Source organism: Oncorhynchus tshawytscha, linkage group LG12, assembly GCF_018296145.1.
Source record: "Oncorhynchus tshawytscha isolate Ot180627B linkage group LG12, Otsh_v2.0, whole genome shotgun sequence".
NCBI classification, from domain to species: domain Eukaryota; kingdom Metazoa; phylum Chordata; class Actinopteri; order Salmoniformes; family Salmonidae; genus Oncorhynchus; species Oncorhynchus tshawytscha.
In genome coordinates, this window is record NC_056440.1 from 17,505,358 (window position 1) to 17,530,553 (window position 25,196).

General features: G+C 42.9%; 3 protein-coding genes and 1 long non-coding RNA gene across 6 annotated transcripts in view; all 4 read right to left on the reverse strand.

The window, feature by feature from the left end:
• The window catches only part of LOC112236287 (phosphoglucomutase-like protein 5), a 38,963-nt gene extending 37,023 nt beyond the window's left edge, over nt 1-1,940 (reverse strand). Inside the window, exon 1 of one of the 2 annotated variants that reach the window (XM_042331414.1) lies at nt 1,148-1,934. In XM_042331414.1, the coding sequence (XP_042187348.1) occupies nt 1,148-1,405 (258 nt within the window). In that variant the 5' untranslated portion in view covers nt 1,406-1,934. Of the gene's footprint in view, nt 1-1,147 lie in introns of both variants that reach the window. The other variant, XM_042331413.1, reaches the window with a different exon arrangement.
• Nucleotides 1,941-3,189: 1,249 nt separating this feature from the next.
• LOC112236288 (forkhead box protein D5-B-like) lies at nt 3,190-6,100 on the reverse strand. Its single transcript, XM_024404866.2, has one exon. The coding sequence runs from the start codon at nt 4,600-4,602 to the stop codon at nt 3,469-3,471; it is 1,134 nt and encodes a 377-aa protein (XP_024260634.1). The 5' UTR covers nt 4,603-6,100; the 3' UTR covers nt 3,190-3,468.
• A 140-nt stretch (nt 6,101-6,240) lies between these two features.
• Nucleotides 6,241-23,905, reverse strand: LOC112236289 (COBW domain containing). Its single transcript, XM_024404867.2, has 16 exons — nt 23,620-23,905; nt 23,124-23,273; nt 22,680-22,766; nt 20,801-20,897; nt 20,128-20,219; nt 18,279-18,338; nt 18,020-18,057; nt 16,649-16,695; nt 15,395-15,481; nt 15,175-15,219; nt 14,359-14,415; nt 9,296-9,347; nt 7,774-7,842; nt 7,474-7,539; nt 7,095-7,221; nt 6,241-6,999 (listed from the first exon to the last, which is right to left on the reverse strand). Exons 2-16 carry the CDS (start codon nt 23,236-23,238, stop codon nt 6,926-6,928), a joined length of 1,113 nt encoding a protein of 370 aa, XP_024260635.1. The 5' UTR covers nt 23,239-23,273; nt 23,620-23,905; the 3' UTR covers nt 6,241-6,925.
• Nucleotides 15,488-16,638, reverse strand: LOC121847927. Of its 2 annotated transcripts, none has more exons than XR_006084803.1 (3): nt 16,472-16,638; nt 16,012-16,070; nt 15,488-15,913 (listed from the first exon to the last, which is right to left on the reverse strand). It is a non-coding gene; the product is annotated as an uncharacterized LOC121847927 (long non-coding RNA). The 2 variants fall into 2 exon arrangements; XR_006084804.1 differs by lacking the exon at nt 16,472-16,638 and adding an exon at nt 16,104-16,138.
• Nucleotides 23,906-25,196: the final 1,291 nt, after the last annotated feature.

Below are 25,196 nucleotides of genomic sequence, written 5' to 3' on the forward strand. Positions count from 1 at the left end.
GCTAGGTGGCTAATGTTAGCTGGGTTAGGCGTTCGGGTTAGGGGTTAAGGTTATGAGTTAGGTTAAAGGGTTAAGGTTAGTGTTCGGGGAAGCATGAGCAGGTAGTTGCAAAGTAGCTAAAAGGTAGTAAGTAGTTGCAAAGTTGCTAATTAGCTAAAGTTGTCCATGATGGGATTCGAACATGCTACCTTTGGGTTGCTAGACATTCAGTCACATAGTAACCTGGACAGGGGTAGACTTAACATAGTAAATTGAAATCTGGGACACTCCAATTAGTATGATATGTTACGTTTCGTATGGTATGTATTAATTTGTGGATGTCCATCATCCATTTCATATGATATGTTACAAATTATAATTCATATGATATGTTACAAATTATAATTCATATGATATGTTACAAATTGCAATTTGTATGATATGTTACCAATTACAATTCGAACAATATGTTATGAATTTGCAAAACATATGATATGTTACGAAGGCTCCGGTCTAGGTCCAAGACGCTTCTAAACAGCTTCTACCGCCAAGCCATAAGACTCCTAAACATCTAGTCAAATAACTACCCAGACTATTTGCAGTGCACCCCACCCCCCTCCACATTACCCCCTCTGTACACCACTGCTACTCTCTGTTGTCATCTACGCAAAGTCACTTTAATAACTCTACCTACATGTACATACTACCTCAATTAACCGGTGCCCCCGCACATTGACTCTGTATCAGTACCCTCCTGTATATAGTCTCCCTATAGTTATTTTATTGCTGCTCTTTAATTACCTGTTACTTGTATCTCTTATTCTTATCGTATTTTTTAAAAACTGCATTGTTGGTTAGGGGCTCATAAGTAAGCATTTTACGGTAAGGTCTACCTACACCTGTTGTATTCGGCGCACGTGACTAATACAATTTGATTTGATTTAATGTTAGCTAGGCTATGAGTTAGGGTTAGGGATTAAGATTAGGGTTAGGAGTTAAATTAAATGGTAAAGGTCAGAATTAGGGGAAGGATTAGCTAACATGCTACCATTGTTAACCATGCTATTGTTCTGTGCTTAATTCATCATCATCTGTATTAACATCATCGTCATCATCATTACCAACCCTGAACCTGTTCAAACTTTCTGGCATGACATTAATGTTTTACCCCGTTGGCGGCAGCCATCTGCACAATAATCTCGGTGGCGGCGCGGCTGAAGTAGCGTCCGTCGCTGCCCACCACCATGGTACATCCCTGCCGGTCCCTCAGGTCGATGGACGACAGTAAACTCTGGATGTAGTTCTGCAGGTAGTTCTTCTTGCCCTCGAACAACTCCGTCTTCCGCCGCAGCCCGTTGGTACCGGGCCGCTGGTCATCGAACGGGCTCGTTTGGACCGTTACCACGGGAATGGGGTTCGTCTCCATCCTCCTCACAAGAACACACTGGGAGGGACGCTTCAGCTGGCTATACCGAGGACGCCTCTGTCTGTCACAGAAATTGCAGGTCAGATGCTGGATAGAGGTGGAGAGCCAAACATATGCTGTAGAGACGGACCGTGTTAGAGAGGGATGTGAGATCGAGTGATGTCCGCTCTAGTCCTCCAGAAGTAGGCCCAGCAATTGCGAGGGGGAAAGTGCGCTGACGCAATGACAGCACTCCAGCGTTTTCCTGAGGGATGGCTATTATGCTGATAGGCTAACTTCCCTTCAACAAATTCTTTGTCTTGTCAGCTCGGTTTTAAGATACTGTACTATACTGTACTATACTATACTATACTGTACTTTTAACACATGCCTACAGTAAACTTACAGTGAGAGCTTCGGATTTTAAAGTTCAAGTAGGCTAATGTAATGTTAAGCCAAGTGCTCTCTTCCGCCTGGCAACTCCCTCTTTTCCAAATAAGTCCGACTTTCCACAAGGACAAGCGCCTGCCAAAATCAAGGAGGGCCAAAAGCCCCTACAATCAGCTGTGCCTCTGGCCAAAAATAGCCGGGTGGAGTGATGGGAGAATTGTGTCGGGTCGAGGCTGTAACCTGACCCTACTTCTGTCCACGACACTTGTCGGTTTGAGTCAAAGCACTAAGCACTGTCAGTGTGCGAGCATAAGCAGTTACCGACCGATCAATGACAATTAACTTGCATGTGCGTAAAAGTGATGAGGCAGGACCTGAGGGCGAACTGTTGGATATTGGCATGGCCAAGCAGAACTCTCCTCTGTAGACAATAGGCAATATAGCTCATGGTAAAGTAAAACACCCTAGTTGGTTTTATTATTACTTTAAGCTAATGGACTGGATAAGATGAAAACCACCCCCTTTCCAAAATAACTAAACTGGGGGAAAAGGAGTGCGTCTTATTCAATGGCACTTCTCTCTCTCTCTCTCGGTGTATGTATAAGAGAGAGAGATTGCTTTACATTGCTTTGGCATAAATAAATTGAGAGAGAAAGAGAGAGGCATTATGTGCTGGTTCACTGACGCATAACTTGGTGGACAGCGCAACCATGAGCGAAATAAACTATTGAAAACCGTGCATCGCTAAATGGAAAAAAGGACTAGCGGTCCCATAAGCCTAAAAGTAATTGTATGTATTTGGATTGCATTTATTTCATGCAATAACGTGAAATAAACTATACAAAATATGCTAACACAAAATAGCCTCGCTATAGGTAGTAAACTTTTTCAATGCTGCCACATGGTGGCAGCATTGCATATTGAACTGGCCCTATGGCTAGACGCACATCCAATGTATCTTAATATGTATCTTTATATGTACTTAACAACAATTCAATTAAATATTGCAAAACATGTATTTGCAATAAAACTAAATAGGGAACGAAATTCACACTGACTGACCGGTTTTAGTGAAAAACCAGAGTTCTGTTTCGCTAATTACAGCAAGGACTAACAAAATTGATAAACAATAAATATAGTCTTATAATAATTCACAATGTCAAGATATTAAGTAATTAATATATGTTGCTGTTCAGAGGCCTATTTAGCTTATTTGCGAAGTAAGCCTGTTTGGAAATCTTTAGGTGCAATTATTTCCTCAGGCTATTTTGTTCTAATATAATAAATATTTCGCAGTTAATTGTAAGGTGTAAATAAATGTGTTGAAGGAAATAAGTAATCAAAGACAGCAAAAAAAATCTCACGGTATGATCAAACATATTTATTGCTTCATTTCAATGTCGAAACATTCGGGAAAATCACAATACAATGTAGGCCTATTTTCTATGCAATTGGCAAAAGTGTTTCCACTTTTATTTCCATTTTCACATTGACACCATATTTTAACAAATATATTATCAGCCTTCTTATTTACATGAACTTCTTTTGACATATTCAACATGGAATGAACACAAATAACATGCAGTTTAAATCATTTCTCTAAGAAATGCGTAAACGTCTCTCCATTAAGGCTATAGAATTGTATCACTTAGACACAGATATTTATTTGGTTATAGCTACTACAAACAAACAGTTTAACAACGAGGATAAGACATTTGAATACCCTCTGTTATTAAAGGGGGTGCGCTCAACATTGCACTTGGGCAGAATGTAGTCCTTGGAGCTGGACGCAGGCTCGGAACGAAACAACTAGCGGGGCCCGTGAGGAGATTACCATAGTCAATAGAACAATGAGAGTTGGAGTTCTGTGGATTTGTGTTCTGTGGTATAGAAGGAGAGGTTTTACTCATAATGCTGTCAATACTGAATGAACACTTTATCTGGGTATCGCGCGCAGGCTTCTGTTCTGCAGGTGTTGCTGCGTAAAGTTGCATTCTGAAGTCTCTGGGGGAAACAACCTTACCGCTGCTGCTTATTCTCGGGTACGGTAAGTAGGAAGGTGGCATCACGAGCCCGTCCTGAACGGGCATATACCGGAGAGGGGCAGCCGGTGCGCTCACTTGGTCTTGGACGCAGTAAGGTCGCACGTAAGGCCGGTAACAGCTGAAGTTTGGGTAAAACATGAGTCCATCTTTCACACCCTCCGGCTGGTTTCTCTTAAACCTCTTCCTGCGCCGGAGAAAGCTGCCGTTGTCAAACATGTCCTCAGATGCGGGGTCCAGAGACCAGTAGTTGCCTTTGCCTGGGTTTCCAGGCTCCCTCGGAATCTTTACAAAGCAGTCGTTGAGTGACAGGTTGTGCCTGATGGAGTTCTGCCACGCCGGAAACTTCTCCCGGTAGTAGCGGAACTTGCTGCTAATGAAGTCGCAGATGCCACTCAGTGTCAGTTTCTTCAGAGGACTCTGTAGGATCGCCATGGTGATGAGAGCTATGTAGGAATACGGGGGCTTTACAGAACCGTTCTGTGGTCTCCCCGATGAAGGCGCGTCTGCACAGAAACTGTTCTCGCTCTCCCCGGACGAGTCGAACTCAGAGCAGTCCAGTTCGGCGCTGGACTCGGCGGAGGAGCTAGGTTCGGTGGTGTTCTCGGTCCGATAGAGATGAAGCTGGCCATGGAGAGGCTCGTCGTCTCCAACAACGTCTACCTCATTTGCGTCCAGGGGAAAGCCAGTCTGCTGGGACGCTTCAAACTCCTTGGAGAGGGTCATGACTGAGACCACAATGTCCACACACGCGTAAAAGCTAACCTTATCATTAATTCTTAACATGCATAGAAGCGCAATTACCGATGCGTAACAGCGCACACAGATATGTATTCTCTGACTTTCTAGGCCCCTCCTGTGCCTGTGCTCCTGGTCAGCCTGTCTGTGGTGACCATGGGAGTTCGGGGTTTTTATTAAAGCTGAGCTGTTACCCCCCCTAGCTCAGTCCCATTCCCACTCAGACCTATGACAGTAGCCCCTCGCTGCGGGGTGTTAGATGGACCAAGGAGAAAGCTAATGGGGAGGAGAAACCTGACATGCTAATTGGTCTTGTATGCAGACACCACAAAGTTCATGGAGTGAAGCTTCTGAACTAAGAGTGTTCAATGAAATACAATAATAAAATGTATCAACTATAATTAGCAAAAAGCATGTCTTTTTTAGGGTATAATCAGAATGGTGCTTTAGCAAGATCCGCCATGCTTACGCAGGTCTGTCTATAAAATATTGAGTTCCAGACATGGCACATTGGGTCAACAAAAAATGGCTATTATCTCGAGTACACTTGAGGCAAATGCATTGTAGTCAACTTTATAACCTGAATTGGTATGCAGTATGCTCCACCTTTATTCACAGGGTTTACTATGAACCGTGGCACATTTCCTGTTCAATTAGGCCTACTAAAAGCAGCACAGTAGCTCGACTGGAAGCGGGGATGCAATGGGAAATTTGAACACCACACCTAAACCCCGATAAGAAACGAAGCGTTTTACCCTCCAGACCCCTGTGGTTTCGTTTAGTTTGCCACCTTGGGATGCCCGCAGGTGATGTGGCCATGAAAATGGCCGTGGGACGGCTCCCCGTGGCCGGGAGAGAAAAGCAGCTGTAGAGGCATCTTATTAACGAGCAAATCAGCATTAGAATCGGGTAGAACACAGCGCAGCTGTGGCCTACGGGACATGGCTGGGGTTTATGGTCGGAGTGAATGGCCACAGCCATCCTCAAAGCAAACCCCGGGCCTGTGCGAGAATATGTGTTAAAACAGGCTTCGGAAACCCATCCCAATTGAAAATGCAAAGTTGGGAATACCCCACCTATTTCTTCAGCTGTGTGTGTGCGGGTCCAAAGGACGTGAGGAAATCGAAGGATGCACAGCCTACAAACTACCTGTAAACGCGCTAATATCGGTAATTAAGACTAAAATAAACACAACCAACTCAAACCATCCAACAACAAATTAGAAGCACATGTAGATGTATACCAGACAATAAAATGTACACTATCAGCCAAAATGTATATTTGACTATATTTGATAGGGCCAACATCCTTTTAAAATCGTTTTCATTTGTTTTAGTTTCCATAGTTTTTCACTACTATTGCAAATTCCTTGACCAAGACTTGTCTGCATACTTCTTGGCGATTCAGAAAATGAACGGGGACCCCATGCAACTCTGTCACTTCAAAACAATAAAACCAAGGCGTTAGTTAATATGCTTGAAAAATTTTAAGCACGTTGTGGAATATTGCATTGGATTTACGCACCTTCGTCAAACACCTCCAGACAAGACCACTCGAGTTTCAAAGTTTATATCAATTCATAGTTCACAATTATTGAACAAGCGAATTACAAGAAAATGCCAGGCAATACTTTTTGTAATAATTGCGAAATATAAACATAAAATATTGTAAACTCAAAACATTAAATCAGATTACTTAATCATTTTTCTTTATTTCAATAATTGAAACACCCCATCAAGTAGTCAAGCATGTTGACATTTACAGATAGCCTAATTTTGTGGTGCACCAGTTGAGATAAGATGTGATAAAAGCCTTAGCCTGTCCAAAACCTTAACTTCACCAACAATTTACAGATTTTAAACACAGCGAAACTATTGATGAATACACTCATGCTTTCAATGAACAGGTTATGGGTGTTTGGAGTTTCCAAAGTTAAACATAATTTACAAAGAAAATGATAGTAAGGGCACTATTTACTTCTCTATTTTCCAATTGTCTTTTTATCTTGATTGAGTGGAGAGTGTATGACTGGGTAATGGTGTTGATGATGGATTGAGTCCACTCACACACTAATCTAATGTTTCCTCGTAGCATTTGCCTCATCAGCAAGTGACCCAATTACACCCAAGAGTTAAGAGACTACACACTGTGTATAGCCTGACTGTACTGTTGTCACTTAGATGCTTGCACCGTGGAGGTTTGGCCTGTAATCATTGTAAATCCCATAACGTTTTGAGGGACTCCTGGACTGAACTGGAACACTCCACAGTGATGAGGATTACTGCAGGTACAGTAGGTGTTTCAGTGTGTGGAGTATATCAGAAAAAAACAGTAATAGTTCACTGTGAGGAGAGAGGGGTGGGGTTCTTGTTTAGTTCCTGTCCCCCACTTTCAGTACTGTTAAGATGAACTGTTCCTGTAGGATCTCTCTGTCCAGGTTTCTCCCTGTAGAGGTGAGGGGGGGTACAAAGGATGACTTGGTCAGGCTTTATTGAGTAAAGCATTGAACTCATTAACACACACACACAAACACAGCTGACCTATGAAGACGAGGCGGTTGACCCTAGGCTCCTCCCCCCACACCTGTGGGGTCTCATCCAGCTCGTAGAGTTCATGGACCCCCTGCAACATCACCTGTTTGGCTTTACCTGCGATGGACACGATCCCCTAGGATAGCCAACACACACACGAGCACACTATCATTCAGACTGAGACATACCTAAAGTGTCCAGAAATCAATACACACAAAGGACTGAATCCTAACTTGAAATCTGCTGTCATATGAAATGTTTGTCCAATAACATCCCCCATTTACATCAATGAATGCATGGAGGGCGTACTGCAAATAAATGTACGCACTGCATTACCACAGGGATGCCTATTGAAAACCACAAACAGAGGATAAACTATGTGTTTCACCTTCAAGCGAATGACAATCATGGGAAGTCCAGCTTGGTTCTTGAATGCTTTCTCCCACAGAAGATCCTGGAAAGAAGCAATCTTTTGTAAAACGGAATGTTTCTGATGTGAAAAGACGAGGTTTCTTTTATGGACCTCATAGTCTTCATGAGAATAACCTGTTTAAAAACAATGCTAGAGATGTGTCTCCATCTTCTGATGAAGCAGGGATTTTAGGTGGCACGTCAAACTCATGTTGGCAGAAAATAAACGTCCATTGTAATGAACATGCTGAATAACAGTGTTAATGTGTATGCTAACCTGGATGAAGACATTCAAAACATCCTCTGAGAGACTCCCAGCTACTTCAAATGTCACTGTCAGAATACTCTGGAGAGGAAAAACCCGTACAGCACAGGGTTAATATTGTTGCATTTTTTGAAGCGTAAAAGCAACTAAATGTAAACTAGCTATTGTGCTTGAAATGATTGCTCTGAAACTGACTATTTTAGGATTGAAATCAAACTTATTTGAAAAACAAAATCTTTGCATGCATATTGCTAAATAAAATAAAAATGCTTTGATTAATATCAATATAAACTGCTTAAGGAAAGGAACCAGCATATTTTTAACCATTCAACCCAATGCCATTGTCACACCACATTTTAAGTGCTACCGATGACTGTCAATGAACGCGTCAAAAAGCTCAACTCTATCGAACACCGTAAACCAGCTGACACCCTTCTTTACCCACCCTCCCTCCCTCCGCTGTATACTTCCTTACAGCATAACAAGGGCACTTTGCAGACATTTAGGGCATTGTGTGGAAGTGGTAAGGTTACACACTTCCTTTTTTATTTGGTATAACAACAGAAAAACAGGGCTCTTATTAGCATGAAAAGAGCAACTTGGAGGGGGGGGGAGGGGTTGGACCTATGGGGGAAGAAGGGGGATAACAAGGGCGGTTCAGCTTCATGCGGGAAAGGAGACCTGGAAAAACCAGATTACAATGCAGCCATTAACCCCCCGTGAGGTGCAAACATGACTGAAAAGTGAAGACCAATGCCAAACCAAGCCGGTCTCATTCTACCCATGAGCAGCCAACCCCAGTGTTTCCCCTAGTGATCCCCTTTTGGGTCACAGACTAAAAATGTATCCTGGTTTACCAATGGGCTCACGAGTGTTGCAGTGGTCTGAGGCACTGCATCTCAGTGCAAGAGGCACCACTACAGTCCCTGGTTCGAATCAAGGCTGTATCACATCCGGCCGTGATTGGGAGTCCCATAGGGCGGCGCACAATTGGCCCAGCGTCGTCCGGGTTTGGCCGGGGTAGGCGGTCATTGTAAATAAGAATTTGTTCTTAACTGACTTTCCTAGTTAAATAAAGGTTAAATAAAAAAGTCGACTTCAAAAGATTTAAATGGGCCTCAGCACAAAAACAGTAGGGTAGGGACTTTTCACTAGTGTGTCATCCCCTGAAGGCATTAGGGACCACACTCTGCCCCAGGACTGTCTCCCTAGCTCACTACATACACAGCAAGTCGATTCCATTATAATATAGGGAGTGAACAGAAATGCAATAAATAAATAGAAAAATCACCCATTATTTTCTACTTTTCTCCCCCTGAATTAAAATAGAATTGACCCCAACCCTGTGGTTGTTGATTACACAACGATTGCTCATTCCTTTTCTATAAAACACCTGATTGTGGGCAGCCGATGAAAAAAACGAGACCAAAAACATATTGTTCAAGATACGGATAGAGCAGACATAATCAAAGCTTGCAACCTTCCGGTTACTAGACCAACACTCTAACCACTAGGCTACCCTGCCGCCCCTTACCTTATCCAGATGTGGTCTTGTTGTTTTCACAAGCTGTAGCTTTTCTACCAAGCTGTGAGATAAAGAACAAACAGGTTTTAAGTTTTTCTGCAGTATCTTTGGTTACATGACAACTAACCATGCAGACACATGGCTTATTCTACAATCTGGAAGCATCTACCTGTGAAATGAATATGGTATTCCTAGAGTTTGTCAACCATTCTGTGGTTTTATATGTCTACGTGAAGAAAGGTATTTTCCGATATCAAGGCGTACAGCAATGAAAAGTTGGAGTGTCCACACTTACAAAATAGGTTGTATACATTATTGGTTTGTGTGTATGTGTGTTGGGGCATTTGAAGAGAGAGGAGATCGGCTGTAAACCCTGAAAACCCACGCCCCCGATGCCATCCCGTTGTTCCTCCACCTAGCCCCCTTGACCCCTCAAGGAGGACAAACAATGTTGAGCAGCTTTAGCCCTCTCTGCTGCTAGTGCCACACGTGGACCGGTGGGGGGTCACTTCAAACAGCCAGCGTATGCTCTGGGGGGGTCAGGGAGGGGAGGAAGGCAGAGGAAAGGGGCTATCTGTGTACTTAGATGACTCTCCTCAGGGATCATTACACACACACACACACACACACACACACACACACACACACACACCTCTAATCCTCTGCAGCTGGATGGGAGAAGAGAAAACATCAGTGACTCCATTCATGTGAAGAGAGGTTTACCACCAGTGACTCCATTCATGTGAAGAGAGGTTTACCACCAATGACTCCATTCATGTGAAGAGAGGTTTACCACCAATGACTCCATTCATGTGAAGAGAGGTTTACCACCAATGACTCCATTCATGTGAAGAGGTTTACCACCAATGACTCCATTCATGTGAAGAGAGGTTTACCACCAGTGACTCCATTCATGTGAAGAGACCACCAGTGACTTTCATGTGAAGAGGTTTACCACCAATGACTCCATTCATGTGAAGAGAGGTTTACCACCAGTGACTCCATTCATGTGAAGAGAGGTTTACCACCAGTGACTCCATTCATGTGAAGAGAGGTTTACCACCAATGACTCCATTCATGTGAAGAGAGGTTTACCACCAATGACTCCATTCATGTGAAGAGAGGTTTACCACCAATGACTCCATTCATGTGAAGAGAGGTTTACCACCAATGACTCCATTCATGTGAAGAGAGGTTTACCATTCCATTCATGTGAAGAGAGGTTTACCACCAATGACTCCATTCATGTGAAGAGAGGTTTACCACCAATGACTCCATTCATGTGAAGAGAGGTTTACCACCAATGACTCCATTCATGTGAAGAGAGGTTTACCACCAATGACTCCATTCATGTGAAGAGAGGTTTACCACCAATGACTCCATTCATGTGAAGAGAGGTTTACCACCAATGACTCCATTCATGTGAAGAGAGGTTTACCACCAATGACTCCATTCATGTGAAGAGAGGTTTACCACCAATGACTCCATTCATGTGAAGAGAGTTTACCACCAGTGACTCCATTCATGTGAAGAGAGGTTTACCACCAGTGACTCCATTCATGTGAAGAGGTTTACCACCAATGACTCCATTCATGTGAAGAGAGGTTTACCACCAATGACTCCATTCATGTGAAGAGAGGTTTACCACCAATGACTCCATTCATGTGAAGAGAGGTTTACCACCAATGACTCCATTCATGTGAAGAGAGGTTTACCACCAATGACTCCATTCATGTGAAGAGAGGTTTACCACCAATGACTCCATTCATGTGAAGAGAGGTTTACCACCAATGACTCCATTCATGTGAAGAGAGGTTTACCACCAATGACTCCATTCATGTGAAGAGAGGTTTACCACCAATGACTCCATTCATGTGAAGAAGAGGTTTACCACCAATGACTCCATTCATGTGAAGAAGACCACCAAGTGACTCCATTCATGTGAAGAGAGGTTTACCACCAATGACTCCATTCATGTGAAGAGAGGTTTACCACCAATGACTCCATTCATGTGAAGAGTTTTACCACCAATGACTCCATTCATGTGAAGAGAGTTTACCACCAATGACTCCATTCATGTGAAGAGAACCCCCATGACTCCATTCATGTGAAGAGAGGTTTACCACCAACCTCCATTCATGTGAGCCTGGGCCCTGACTCATTCATGTGAAACATGGTTTACAACAGACTCCATTCATGTAAGAGGCTTACTGCACTGACCATTCATGTGAAGAGGTAACAACTATTCAAAGATTCACTGCTCATTCAAAGAGAGGTTTACTGACCCATTCATGTGAAGAAACCAATGACTCCATTCATGTGAAGAGAGGTTTACCACCAATGACTCCATTCATGTGAAGAGTGGTTTACCAAATGACTCCATTCATGTGAAGAGAGGTTTACCACCAATGACTCCATTCATGTGAAGAGTGGTTTACCACCAATGACTCCATTCATGAAGAGAGGTTTACCACCAATGACTCCATTCATGTGAAGAGGGTTTAGAATGACTCCATTCATGAAGAGTGGTTTACCACCAATGACTCCATTCATGTGAAGAGAGGTTGAGAATGACTCCATTCATGGTTTAGAATGACTCCATTCATGAAGAGTGGTTTACCAGAATGACTCCATTCATTGAAGAGTGGTTTACCAAATGACTCCATTCATGTGAAGAGAGTTTACCACCAATTAATTCATGTGAAGAGTGGTTTACCAATAATGACTCCATTCATGAGAGTGAAGGTTTACCACCAATGGGTTGAGAGTGGTTTAGAATGGGGTTGACCACCAGACTGGTTTAGAATGGGTTTTAGGTGGTAACAATGAGAACCCCCATGGTTTAGAATTCACCAACCCCTCTATAGCCTGGGCCCTTCATTACAGGGAAACATGGTCAACAACAGCACCTCTGTACAGGCTGCTGCACTGCCATGGTTAGAAGGGTAACAACTATAAATATTCACTGCTCATAACTACTGTCCCCTAAGAAACCTTTTGGGAGTAGAGAGTGGTTGAGAATGAAGTTGAGAGTGGTTTAGAATGGGGTTGAGAGTGGTTTAGAATGGGGTTGAGAGTGGTTGAGAATGAAGTTGAGAGTGGTTTAGAACGGGGTTGAGAGTGGTTTAGAATGGGGTTGAGAGTGGTTTAGAATGGGGTTGAGAGTGGTTTAGAATGGGGTTGAGAGTGGTTGAGAATGAAGTTGAGAGTGGTTTAGAACGGGGTTGAGAGTGGTTTAGAATGGGGTTGAGAGTGGTTGAGAATGAAGTTGAGAGTGGTTTAGAACGGGGTTGAGAGTGGTTTAGAATGGGGTTGAGAGTGGTTAATAACGGGGTTGAGAGTGGTTTAGAACGGGGTTGAGAGTGGTTTAGAATGGGGTTGAGTGGTTTAGAATGGGGTTGAGAGTGGTTTAGAACGGGGTTGAGAGTGGTTAATAACGGGGTTGAGAGTGGTTTAGAATGGGGTTGAGTGGTGGTTTAGAACGGGGTTGAGAGTGGTTTAGAACGGGGTTGAGAGTGGTTTAGAATGGGGTTGAGAGTGGTTTATAATGGGGTTGAGAGTGGTTTAGAATGGGGTTGAGAGTGGTTAATAATGGGGTTGAGAGTGGTTAATAACGGGGTTGAGAGGACTTAAATGGGGTTGAGAGTGGTTAATAACGGGGTTGAGAGTGGTTAATAACGGGGTTGAGAGTGGTTAATAACGGGGTGGAGAGGGCTTTAGAATGGGGTTGAGAGTGGTTTAGAATGGGGTTGAGAGTGGTTAATAATGGGGTTGAGAGTGGTTAATAATGGGGTGGAGAGGGCTTTAGAATGGGGTTGAGAGTGGTTTAGAATGGGGTTGAGAGTGGTTAATAATGGGGTTGAGAGTGGTTAATAACGGGGTTGAGAGGGCTTTAGAATGGGGTGGAGAGGGCTTTAGAATGGGGTTGAGAGTGGTTTAGAATGGGGTTGAGAGTGCTTTAGAATGGGGTTGAGAGTGCTTTAGAATGGGGTTGAGAGGACTTTAGAATGGGGTTGAGAGGGCTTTAGAATGGGGTTGAGAGGGCTTTAGAATGGGGTTGAGAGTGGTTAATAATGGGGTTGAGAGTGGTTAATAATGGGGTTGAGAGTGGTTAATAATGGGGTTGAGAGTGGTTAATAACGGGGTTGAGAGTGGTTAATAACGGGGTTGCGTTCTCTAATTCTCTCCTTCTCTCTTTCTTTCTCTCTCTCGGAGGACCTGAGCCCTAGGACCTGAGCTCCAGGACTACCTGACATGATGACTCCTTGCTGTCCCCAGTCCACCTGGCCATGCTGCTGTTCCAGTTTCAACTGACCTGAGCCCTAGGACCATGCCCCAGGACTACCTGACATGATGACTCCTTGCTGTCCCCAGTCCACCTGGCCATGCTGCTGCTCTAGTTTCAACTTCCACCTGACTGTGCTGCTGCTCCAGTTTCAACTGTTCTGCCTTATTATTATTTGACCATGCTGGTCATTTATGAACATTTGAACATCTTGGCCATGTTCTGTTATAATCTCCACCCGGCACAGCCAGAAGAGGACTGGCCACCCCACATAGCCTGGTTCCTCTCTAGGTTTCTTCCTAGGTTTTGGCCTTTCTAGGGAGTTTTTCCTAGCCACCGTGCTTCTACACCTGCATTGCTTGCTGTTTGGGGTTTTAGGCTGGGTTTCTGTACAGCACTTTGAGATATCAGCTGATGTACGAAGGGCTATATAAATAAATTTGATTTGATTTGGTTGAGAGTGGTTAATAACGGGGTTGAGAGTGGTTTAGAATGGGGTTGAGAGTGGTTTAGAATGGGGTTGAGAGTGGTTTAGAATGGGGTTGAGAGTGGTTTAGAATGGGGTTGAGAGTGGTTTAGAATGGGGTTGAGAGTGGTTTAGAATGGGGTTGAGAGTGGTTTAGAATGGGGTTGAGAGTGGTTTAGAATGGGGTTGAGAGTGGTTTAGAATGGGGTTGAGAGTGGTTAATAATGGGGTTGAGAGGGCTTTAGAATGGGGTTGAGAGGGCTTTAGAATGGGGTTGAGAGTGCTATTGATTCAAAGCCACACTGTACTGAAGACACTTACTTAACTCCATCCTTGTTGTCAAAGGAATGCAGATCCAGAACTTGAGATAAGTCCACCCTAGAGAAACAAGTAAGATAAACAGGTCAACAAGTAAAACATGGCTAATTTCTGGTTTCATTATAACACTGTGGGTCAACTTAGAGGTGCACACTACGCTTTGATTTTAACATGCATATGTAATGAAAGCATCAATGTTGATGACACAATACCAGTGGACTGGATAGGACTCATCTGTTTTGTAGATTGCCCCTTTAATATCCAGTCCACAGAGAACCATTGACACATGGAGGACAGGAGTTGTGGGAATGTTGTTCTGGTTAGCCCCCTATCTGTTTTGGGCTTTCATGTTCTCTATAGTATCTCTGGGGTGCAGAGTGGATCTGAGAGAGAGACATCCTGCCTTTGATACATGCAGAGCAGCACTGATTTCATTACCCAGCCAGCACCTACTTGTGTCTTATAACTCACAGACACAGAATGGGTGGTGCCTGGTTGGGTGTCAGAGGGGTCAGAGAGCAAGGGTTTGTGGGTAACGGGAAACCCTAGGATTGGGGGTTGTGTCTGTGTAGGGGGGGGCTCAAATACAAGTCATGGCTGATACGTTTCATCTGTTTTACAAGAACAAAGCTGGAAAAACATGCAAAGGGATACGTTTGTGTGTGAGAGAGTTTTATGTGTTTAAAAATAGTCCTAGTAAAACCCCTGTAACATGAAGCAGGGCTGTGTCTCCATGTCGGGTTATGGCTCCAGGTCAGAGTAGGGCTACAGTAGACAATCACCATCCAACGTTCATATAGGCCAAATGAACCAACCCACCTTGACTTCTGACATTCCAGAATCTTGACCAGACCATTTATAGACCTTTAGAGGGAAGATGTTTATGATGACGTTACATACATTTACATAAGGGAATCACACATCTGATCTGAACTATCAAAAAGCACAACTACAAATGGAAACAGATCCTCACTTGAATATTTTTTCAAACAGAACAGTGTATTAGTAAAAAGCTCTGTAAAAAGAAACTAGTGGTCACCTGACGGTGTCTCTGAGGTGGTTGAGCTCTTCTCCATTCACCAAGTCAGTCTTATTGATGATGGTAAGGTCTGCCAGGGCGATCTGCCTGCACATACAACAGTAGAACCAATATAGTAACCTTTACAAAGCTGTATGGTGTTCCACTGGTGTTCCCAAGCCCTCCTGAGGTGTGTGTGTGTGTGTGTGTGTGTGTGTGTGTGTGTGTGGCATTGTAAAGGACGTGCCACACTCAAATGGGACCCCTATTATGTTGGAGAGGAAAACAGCAATAGAAACAGAGAGCAGTGTATAGACATTCCTCTCTGTAGGATCACCAACACCACCAGAGGACTGATGGGACAGCAGGAAAGGGGTGAGAAAACAAAAAGACCCAAACCTTTATGGAATTTAAACTGTCAAAAAACTGTGTGTATAAAACATGTTTCCTTCCTGTACGGAGACAGACAGACACAGCATACCTAGCTGTGTGTATAAAACATGTTTCCTTCCTGTACTGAGACAGACAGACATAGCATACCTAGCTGTGTGTATAAAACATGTTTCCTTCCTGTATGGACAGACAGACACAGCATACCTAGCTGTGTGTATAAAACACAGCAGACAGACATAGCATACCTAGCTGTGTGTATAAAACATGTTTCCTTCCTGTACGGAGACAGACAGACACAGCATACCTAGCTGTGTGCATACCTTCCTGTACAGCATACCTAGCTGTGTGTATAAAACATGTTTCCTTCCTGTAGACAGACAGACATAGAGACAGACAGACATAGCATACCTAGCTGTGTGTATAAAACATGTGTTTCCTTCCTGTACGGAGACAGACAGACATAGCATACCTAGCTGTGTGTATAAAACATGTTTCCTTCCTGTACTGAGACAGACAGACATAGCATACCTAGCTGTGTGTATAAAACATGTTTCCTTCCTGTACTGAGACAGACAGACATAGCATACCTAGCTGTGTGTATAAAACATGTTTCCTTCCTGTACTGAGACAGACAGACATAGCATACCTAGCTGTGTGTATAAAACATGTTTCCTTCCTGTACTGAGACAGACAGACATAGCATACCTAGCTGTGTGTATAAAACATGTTTCCTTCCTGTACTGAGACAGACAGACATAGCATACCTAGCAGTGTGTATAAAACATGTTTCCTTCCTGTATGGAGACAGACAGACACAGCATACCTAGCTGTGTGTATAAAACATGTTTCCTTCCTGTACTGAGACAGACAGACATAGCATACCTAGCTGCTTCATTGACCAGTCCCTCTGGTTTCTCTTCTGTCAGATGCTGCAGGAAGATAATTCATTAACCAAAGTTAGTGAGACCAATTTTCTGTTCTGACAAGTCACTATCCTCCAGTCCACTGACGCAAAAGAAAGTCTAAGCTAGTTTTCACCTTTAACTGTATTTCAAACTTGATTCAGCCCTGGGATTGAAGAGTAGATAAATGGACCAAAACTGACACAAAAAGTGACATCCCCAAAATGAAGAGAAGAACATGAACGACCCTCATCAATCCAACCTGTGATACAAGAAATCACCTGCTGAAACCAGGAGATAAATCAGATCCATTTTCTATTTGTGTCCTGCCCCTGCAACGGGGATGGAGACAGCGCTGGTTTCATCTCCTGAGTGAAATATGTAATAACATAGGGACTAGGGATCGTAACCTCTTCTCCTGACCCCTAAACATCAACCTGTCAGTGGATGTCCCTCAGCTCTGGCCTAGCGAGTGATGGAAATCAAAAACTAAATACAATGACCACCGCTATTAAATCACCTTCCTCCATCACCATACCCCTGAGCCTGGGGCCTGATGGTGAGTGAGAGGCCTGGGACTTGAGTTCTCATCTGTCCCCAGTCAGAAGAGTATTTCAGGAGCAGAGGAGTGGAGAAAGGGGAGTTAGGGGGTGTGACAGTCCCATTAGAGTGATCTGCTCTGATATCAATTACCCCTTCAGTTTCAATCATCCTCTCTCTCGCTCCTCTTCCCCCTCTTCCTCTTTGTGAGGGCAGAGGTGGCACCTAGGCCGTGAACGTGTTGACTGGCCAAGCACGACACCCTCAGATTACAGCCTATTATCCAGGTGTCATTTGACCTGCTCCTCTTCAAAGTGTTTAAAGGCTTTGGGTTTGGGAGGGTGGTGTGTGTGTGTGTGTGTGTGTGTGTGTGTGTGTGTGTGTGTGTGTGTGTGTGTGTGTGTGTGTGTGTGTGTACAGGGTTTGTAACTTTCTATAGCCTCTACAACTTGCGGACAAGACAAGATTGTTTGACAGATTCTGAGGATTGTTATGTGATGTCAACTTTTCAATTTTACAATAAACTGGAAATTACTTCAGCTGTGGCTTTTTCATTCAAAACAACTGGGAATCTCTGAATCCGGCTGGGAGAAACAGTTTTAAACAGTCCTCCAACTTGGAATGCCAAGTCAGAAACTCTGGCATCTTACTCAAGCTCTGACTTTCCGACCTGAAGAACACAGACGTCATGATTTAACCTCATCTTTTTCAGAGTTCCCAGTTGTCTTGAAAGCCCCATTTCTTTCAGGAAAATGTAGAGTAAATTTAGACAAATTTACCCGGACTCAGCCATGTCTGAAAGAGCTTTTACCTGCATTGCGTATTTAGCATCAATGACTGTGACAATACCTGTAAACAAAATCAGAAAAGACAATAAGAGGGCGTGCACACACTACTCAATGAACGCTGACCCTGCAGCCCTTTGGTGTTTGGTCCAGCTTGTGTGTTCAAGTCACTTTCTATGTCCACTTGTCCTCACCCCTCAATGAACACCACATGGAATGCACACCGACAGCTCCTAAACACACCAATTGGAACACACACATTTAGCACAAAAGAGATTGTTTTACCGTCTAGATAGATGTCACTCCCTAGTTCTGCGTCAACCCAGAACATGGAGGCCACAGCACCTGAGAGGGTGAATTAGAGAGATATTTAGATTGCATACTGCAACATTAAAGAAGTATTAAGAACATTACCGAAGTAAAACAACAGTATCAGGAGACATTTACTAACCATTACAGTTTGCCTCTACCCCAAGCACAGCCACATTCATCCTGCTAGAACTCAGTGGACCAGATAAAACTAATTTGAGCAGCTTTCAATTGTTTTTTCTCCCCATAGGTACATTTAGATTGCTTCCAGGCATTTCCATTTCTCCACGGGGGAAGTTATTCCAGTGCCATGTCACCGTAGCAGGCCTACCTTGTTCACATAATGCACTTTTGTCAAACCGTCAGGCGGGAATAAGAAAGCATGGTAAATATTTGATAGGAGAGTAATGAAAACACTGTTTGTGAGTGGCATCCCACGCACCACCCGTCCAGCCTCTTCCTCAATAGGAGGTGCCAGCCCCCTGGGACCTCTCTGATTGACAGGCCTGTCTGGGCCAATGACAGCCCTGTCTCAATCAATAACCAGCCTGTCTCAGCCAATGACAGAGTGGAGGGGTGAGGAGAGTCCCGGTCGGGCGTGCTCTGTCAGTCCCATGTGTGGATCAGTGGTATGTAGCTGGCTGTGTCTCTGGACCACTGACACCTGTCACTTATTGACACACTCCAGTGGTCACAGGGCTCGCCCCGTAATGGCCTCCTATTGATTTCCTTTCCCCCCCTGGCTAAACGTTTGCGGCCTGATGGCTTCCCTGTCCTGATGGGAATAGGCTGTTCAGATATCACCCCCCTGCCGCACCCCAATAATCCCAATAGTCTTATTGGTCTTAAGTAAGAAGAAGCTCAACTAGCTGGACTGTTCTAGAAGTGGACGTCTGGAGTCAAAGTAAGGCCAACAACACAAAGCTTTGGTTGAGCATGCTGGAACTGTGAGGTCAAGAATAGTATTGACTGTCGACACAAAATACGAGGGCCTCTATTCGCATAGCAGACAGAATAGCACGCAGGCTTCAAGAATCATCCCGACGAAGTGAAATGCCATTTAAATACATTACACTTGCTGTCGAAACTTGCCTGTGTATACTTGTGAACCTGTTGTTGCTATAACGTACAGCTGTATTCTAACCAAATAAGAGAGTAAACAGATTTGAGTTGACAGAGAGTGAAGCGTTCTTTAAGAACAGCGATTGTAAAACTGGGGTTTGCAAGTCGCAGGAGGTTTTGAATTGGTCGCAGGAAGTTTTTGATGGGATTAAAAATACTCCAGTCTGAACCTAAACTACTAAAACCAGGTAGAAAGTGTTTAGAAATGATGATGAACCTATATATTTAAAAAAAATGTTTTTAACCTTTGTCTTTAATCACAGTATCTTCAATAACTTCCAGGTCGCAGTTGTAAATGAGAACTTGTTCTCAACTAGATTATCTGGTTAAATAAAAAATACATAGAATTAAAAAGAGCTATTAGCAGAGCTATTTAAAGGAATTGGATGATTTTGTAGTCTCACACCAGTGAGCTTAACATTCCTCATCAATGGTCAGGTCGCAGAGGTAAATGAGAACTTGTTCTCAACTACCCTACCTGGTTAAATAAAGGTGAAATAAAATAAAATAAAAAGAATATTGGCAAAATGGATTATTGACAATTGAAAAGGTGGGTATGTTGTTCTCTTGTCATATAAATTGCTACATTTACTATAAATAGTGGCAAGTGGCATTTTTTTTCACAATGCAAATATTGGGTAGTTATTCAGTTTACTTTAATTCAACTGATTTTATTTGGCTTTGCACGACGTGCGTAACTTACCTGGATCTGCAAGTCCTGTCGTTTCTAGAAGAATATAGTCAAACTTTCCTTTCTTCTGCATGAGATTTTCTATGGCTTTCAGGCCATTGTCTCTAGAGGAGGGAATGATTGATTAGGAATGGTAGGTATTGTCAATTCACATCAGGGAATGATGGCCATCCAGATTTTAAACCTAATGCAATGAAAGGGGATGTATTATCTAAGACCAAGTGGCAGTGTTTCAACCAGCTGAATGAATGGACAGAATTTAGATGTCCACCTAAATAGATATACCCAAACATAGTTATTTTTCATGAGTTGGCCATAAACAATAACTGGTAATGTTGCATAGTTTAAGAAATGTCTGGAACTCACCTTTCTGGTAAAAAAAGACTTATAAATTGCTGAGGTGTACTCACTTTTTAGGACACAAGCTGAAGTATATAGTACACATATGATGAAAATGCATGTATGAAAAATGATATTATTTATTTCCTATTCAATAAAAGTGGGGCAATAGGATGTGAAATGACTATAACTACGGGTGTGAAATGACTATAACTACTTACTATGAGATTTCACATTTCTTAACTATAAAATACATTTGTTCATACTTAGTGACAGTAAAATATTCGTAAAACATTTCCTGGATAGGCCATATGGGGGACTTAACATCGTAGTTAAACATACATACTTGACAGAGCAGCAGAGGCAGCCGTTCCTAAGCTCCAGCCATTCCTCATACAGCTCTCCTGCCTGGCTCACAGCTAGAGACTTCTCCAGAGCACTACCTACAGGACAGATGAGGGACAACAATCATTATCAGAGCAGTAAACATCTGGGTGTTCTACTGACTGGACTCTCAAATTTTATGCAATAAATGTGTTATATCCCTTTTAGTGAGCATTTCTCCTTTGCCAAGATCTTCCATCCACTTGACAGGTGTGGCATATCAATAAGCTGATTAAACAGCATGATCATTACACAGGTGCACCTTGTGCGGGGGACAATACAATTCCGGGTTCAACTGTACCGGGCAGATGGCGTTGTGTGGGCGAGCGGTTTGTTGATGTCAACTTTGTGAACAGAGTGCCCCATGGTGGCGGTGGGGTTATGGTATGGGCAGGAATGAGCTACCGAAAACAAACACAATTGCATTTTATCGATGGCAATTTGAATGCACAGAGATACAGTGAGGAGATCTTGAGGCCCATTGTCATGCTATTCATCCACCGCTATCACCTCATGTTTCAGCATGATAATGCACGGTCCCATGTCGCAAGGATCTGTACACAATTCCTGGAAGCTGAAAAATGTCACAGTTCTTCCCTGGCCTGCATACTCACCAGACATGTTACCCATTGAGCAGGTTTGGGATGCTCTGGATCGACATGTATGACAGCGTGTTCCAGTTCCCGTCAATATCCAGCAACTTCACACAGCCATTGAAGAGGAGTGGGAAACCATTCCACAGACCACAATCAACAGCCTGATCAACTCTATATGAAGGAGATGTGTCGCGCTGTGAGGCAAATGGTGGTCACACCATTTTTGTTCAGTTTTGCATTCACAACACAGATATATTCTAGGCTCTGTAAAGGATCTTGCATCATCTCAAGGGATTCATCTAGGTTTGAACAGAGCTCTTTGCTGATCCCTAGTGCACTTAAAGTAAAGATTCACCTATTTTGAATGTTATATTGTTTTTGTGCATCTCTGAGTGATGTTCTATCAATTCCCTGGGTCAGTTCATGTTTATCTGAGCTATTGCAGATCAAGCAGGCAAAGATTTGGCCCGAATGACGTAGCATTACAATAAGGCCGCTCTCACTACACTAGAAGTTAATTGGAATATGACTAAGATTGTGAAAACGTCTATCATACATGTCAGATTTCAATACTGGCCGATGTCATAACGTGGGAGGCTGTCTTCTCTCGAATGAGCCATCTTTTTTTATTTAACAGAGGGTCTAACACATTTCTCCTATTGGTCTGACTCTTCATTCAAAGGTGCATTGCTTGGTGCTGTTGCGAATGTCAGACTCCACTCTGAGGCACATTGATCTGCAGGTTGAACATGGTGAGATTGTTGACTCCTACATTGACAGTGCAGTTTGTTTAGGCGATTTTACAGCTAACTAGCTATTTCACATGCTGATATTGACTTTGGTATCATTGTGTGAAGCTACGTTTGCTAGCTAGCAACCTAACGAACTAACTAGCTAGCCAGCCCATAGAGAGCATTGCAATGTGGGTTTTGCAGTCGACTTGAGCTCAAGAGAAATCCACAACGATTTTAACATGTTGCTACCAACCATATTATAACAACAAAACTAAACATTTGTTCCCAAAAAATATTTTTCTCACATATTAGTGTAACACTGTAAATTATGGCAATGAGTGGTTTGGGGTGCATTTTTCCTTTAACCCTGTGGTACAACCAACAAGAAAACATTCACACCATCGAATACAATGTCGTTACAAAACAGCTGTAATGAAGCAACAAATAATTTTGTACCTTTATGAAAAAATAGAGATAGTGCAACCTATATAGACCACAAAAATGAACATACCTTCTCCAAATTCATTGAGTATGACAGCGATTCTCTTATTGTGTTGCTCAGTTAAAATGTAGTTCAACAGTGTCGTCTTCCCAGCACCTATATGGGTTATAAATGAACTGTTAGTCTGCGGAAGAGGAATGATTTCTATTAATAGCACACTGTAATTACTATAGATTTCTATCCCAGTGGTCAGTCACTAACCCTGACCATGGGGGAGCTACTGGGTGGCCAGGCTTTTGTTCCAGCCCAACAATAACACATCTGATTCAACTAGGGCCTAATCAAAGTATTTGTGAGCTAGCTGAACCAGGTGTTTAAGTGCTAGGCTTGAACAAAACCATGCACATTACGGATCTCTCGATGACCAAGATTGATGAGCACTACCTTCACGCATTTTCTGGCAACACAGCAGTATACATGGGGGAGGGAACTAGACTTAACCGCCAGTCATACCGAGGTAGCCTGTGATGATGGTCACAGGTATCTGCTCGCCAGGTGAGAGAGGATTTCCTGCGATGGGGACCAACTCTGGGCAGTCATCATCCTCGTCCATTAAAACCTCATCCATGGCTGTTATGTGTTCGAACAGTACAATCTGTAAATCTGTATTGTATTGATAGCGTTATAACGTTAGCTTGCCTAGCATATAGTTAATATAAACGTTAACATTCGATTTCAATCACGTGTGCAGATCTAAGTTAGCTCTAACAACCTTAGGTCGAATCTGACATATATTGGTAAGATTGACAGATGTTACGTGGGACCGTTTCAAACGCATCCAACAGTGTTGTGAAGTCAGCTAGCTATTTCTAGTGCTAGGCTAGCTAGCTAACTCTGCTGCTGTCCATTCGTGCATAGGGAAACGCTAGAACACTGTTGAGTTTAAAACTGTCCCATCAATATGACAAGTGTCCGTGTGAAGCAAATCAAGGCGATGAATTACGTTTACCTGGTTTTATCTTTGATTTTATAGATAGACAACTCTTTTCATGCTGATGTTTACGTAATGTGTTCCTTTCAATTTTGTTGTAGCTGTGTGCAACGATATATACAATCCGTCTGAGAAAAGGGATTGCTAGTTAAAGTTTTCCGCAAGACAGACCGATATCTCCGAGACTTAGGTAAAATAAATATTGGTGAACAAATAAGTAGGCCTATGGTCATTTGAAGAGATTACACATTTGGAAATCATTACGACGTTTTAACTAAGGATTGTTGCACCATGAACTAACAACGTGCAGCTGCGCTGTCACGTCAACAAATAGTTATTGTTTTACGGTAGAGGGCGCGCTCACCTAGCTATTCGATGCGGGTTCATTCACTCGCTGGGCCCCCAGGCCACTGGAACGTTGGGTAAATCATCTCAATGTGCCCCTGCCCATTGACCTCATAGCATATTTTTGGTCATGATAGAAAGGCTAGAGGTTTTGTCAAATTGATGTAAAAAGTATATTTTTTGTGCATTTTAGCTAACCCTAACCTTAACCTTAACTTAATTATCACACACAGACAGTGTGGTGAAGAAGGTGTAACAGCGCCTCTTCAACCTCAAGAGGCTGATTTTTTTTTCTTGTCACCTAAAACCCTCACAAACTTTTACAGATGCACAATTGAGAGCATCCTGTCGGGTTGCAGCACCGCCTGGTACGGCAACTGCACCGCCCAAAACTGCAGGGCTGCCCTCCAGGACATCTACAGCACCCGATGTCACAGAATGCCAAAAAGGATAATTAAGGACAACAACCACCCGAGCCACTACCTTTTCACCCCGCTACCATCCAGAAGGTGAGACAGGTGCATCAAAACTGGGACCGAGAGACTGAAAAATATATTCTCTCTCAAGGCCGTCAGACTGTTAAACAGCCATCACTAACACAGTGAAGCTGCTGCCTTCATACAGAATTGAAATCATTGGCCACTTTAATAAATTGATCACTAGTCACTTTAATAATGTTAACATATCTTGCATTACTCATCGCATATGTATATACTGTATTTTGTACCATCTATTGCATCTTGCCTATACCGCTCAGTCATTGCTCATCCATATACAGTTCAAGTCGGAAGTTTACATACACCTTAGCCAAATACATTTAAACTCAGTTTTTCACAATTGCTGATATTTAATCCTAGTAAAAAAATCCCTGTCTTAGGTCAGTTAGGATCACCACTTTACTTTAAAAATGTGAAATGTCAGAATAATAGTAGAGAGAATGATTTATTTCAGCTTTTATTTTTTTCCATCACATTCCCAGTGGGTCTGAAGTTTACATACACTCAATTAGTATTTGATAGCATTGCCTTTAAATTGTTTAACTTGGGTCAAATGTTTCAGGTAGCCTTCCACAAGCTTCCCACAATAAGTTGGGTGAATTTTGGCCCATTCCTCCTGACATAGCTGGTTTAACTGAGTCAGGTTTGTAGGCCTCCTTGCTCGCACACGCTTTTTCAGTTCTGCCCACACATTTTCTAGGATTGAGGTCAGGGCTTTGTGATGGCCACTCCAATACCTTGACTTTGTTGTCC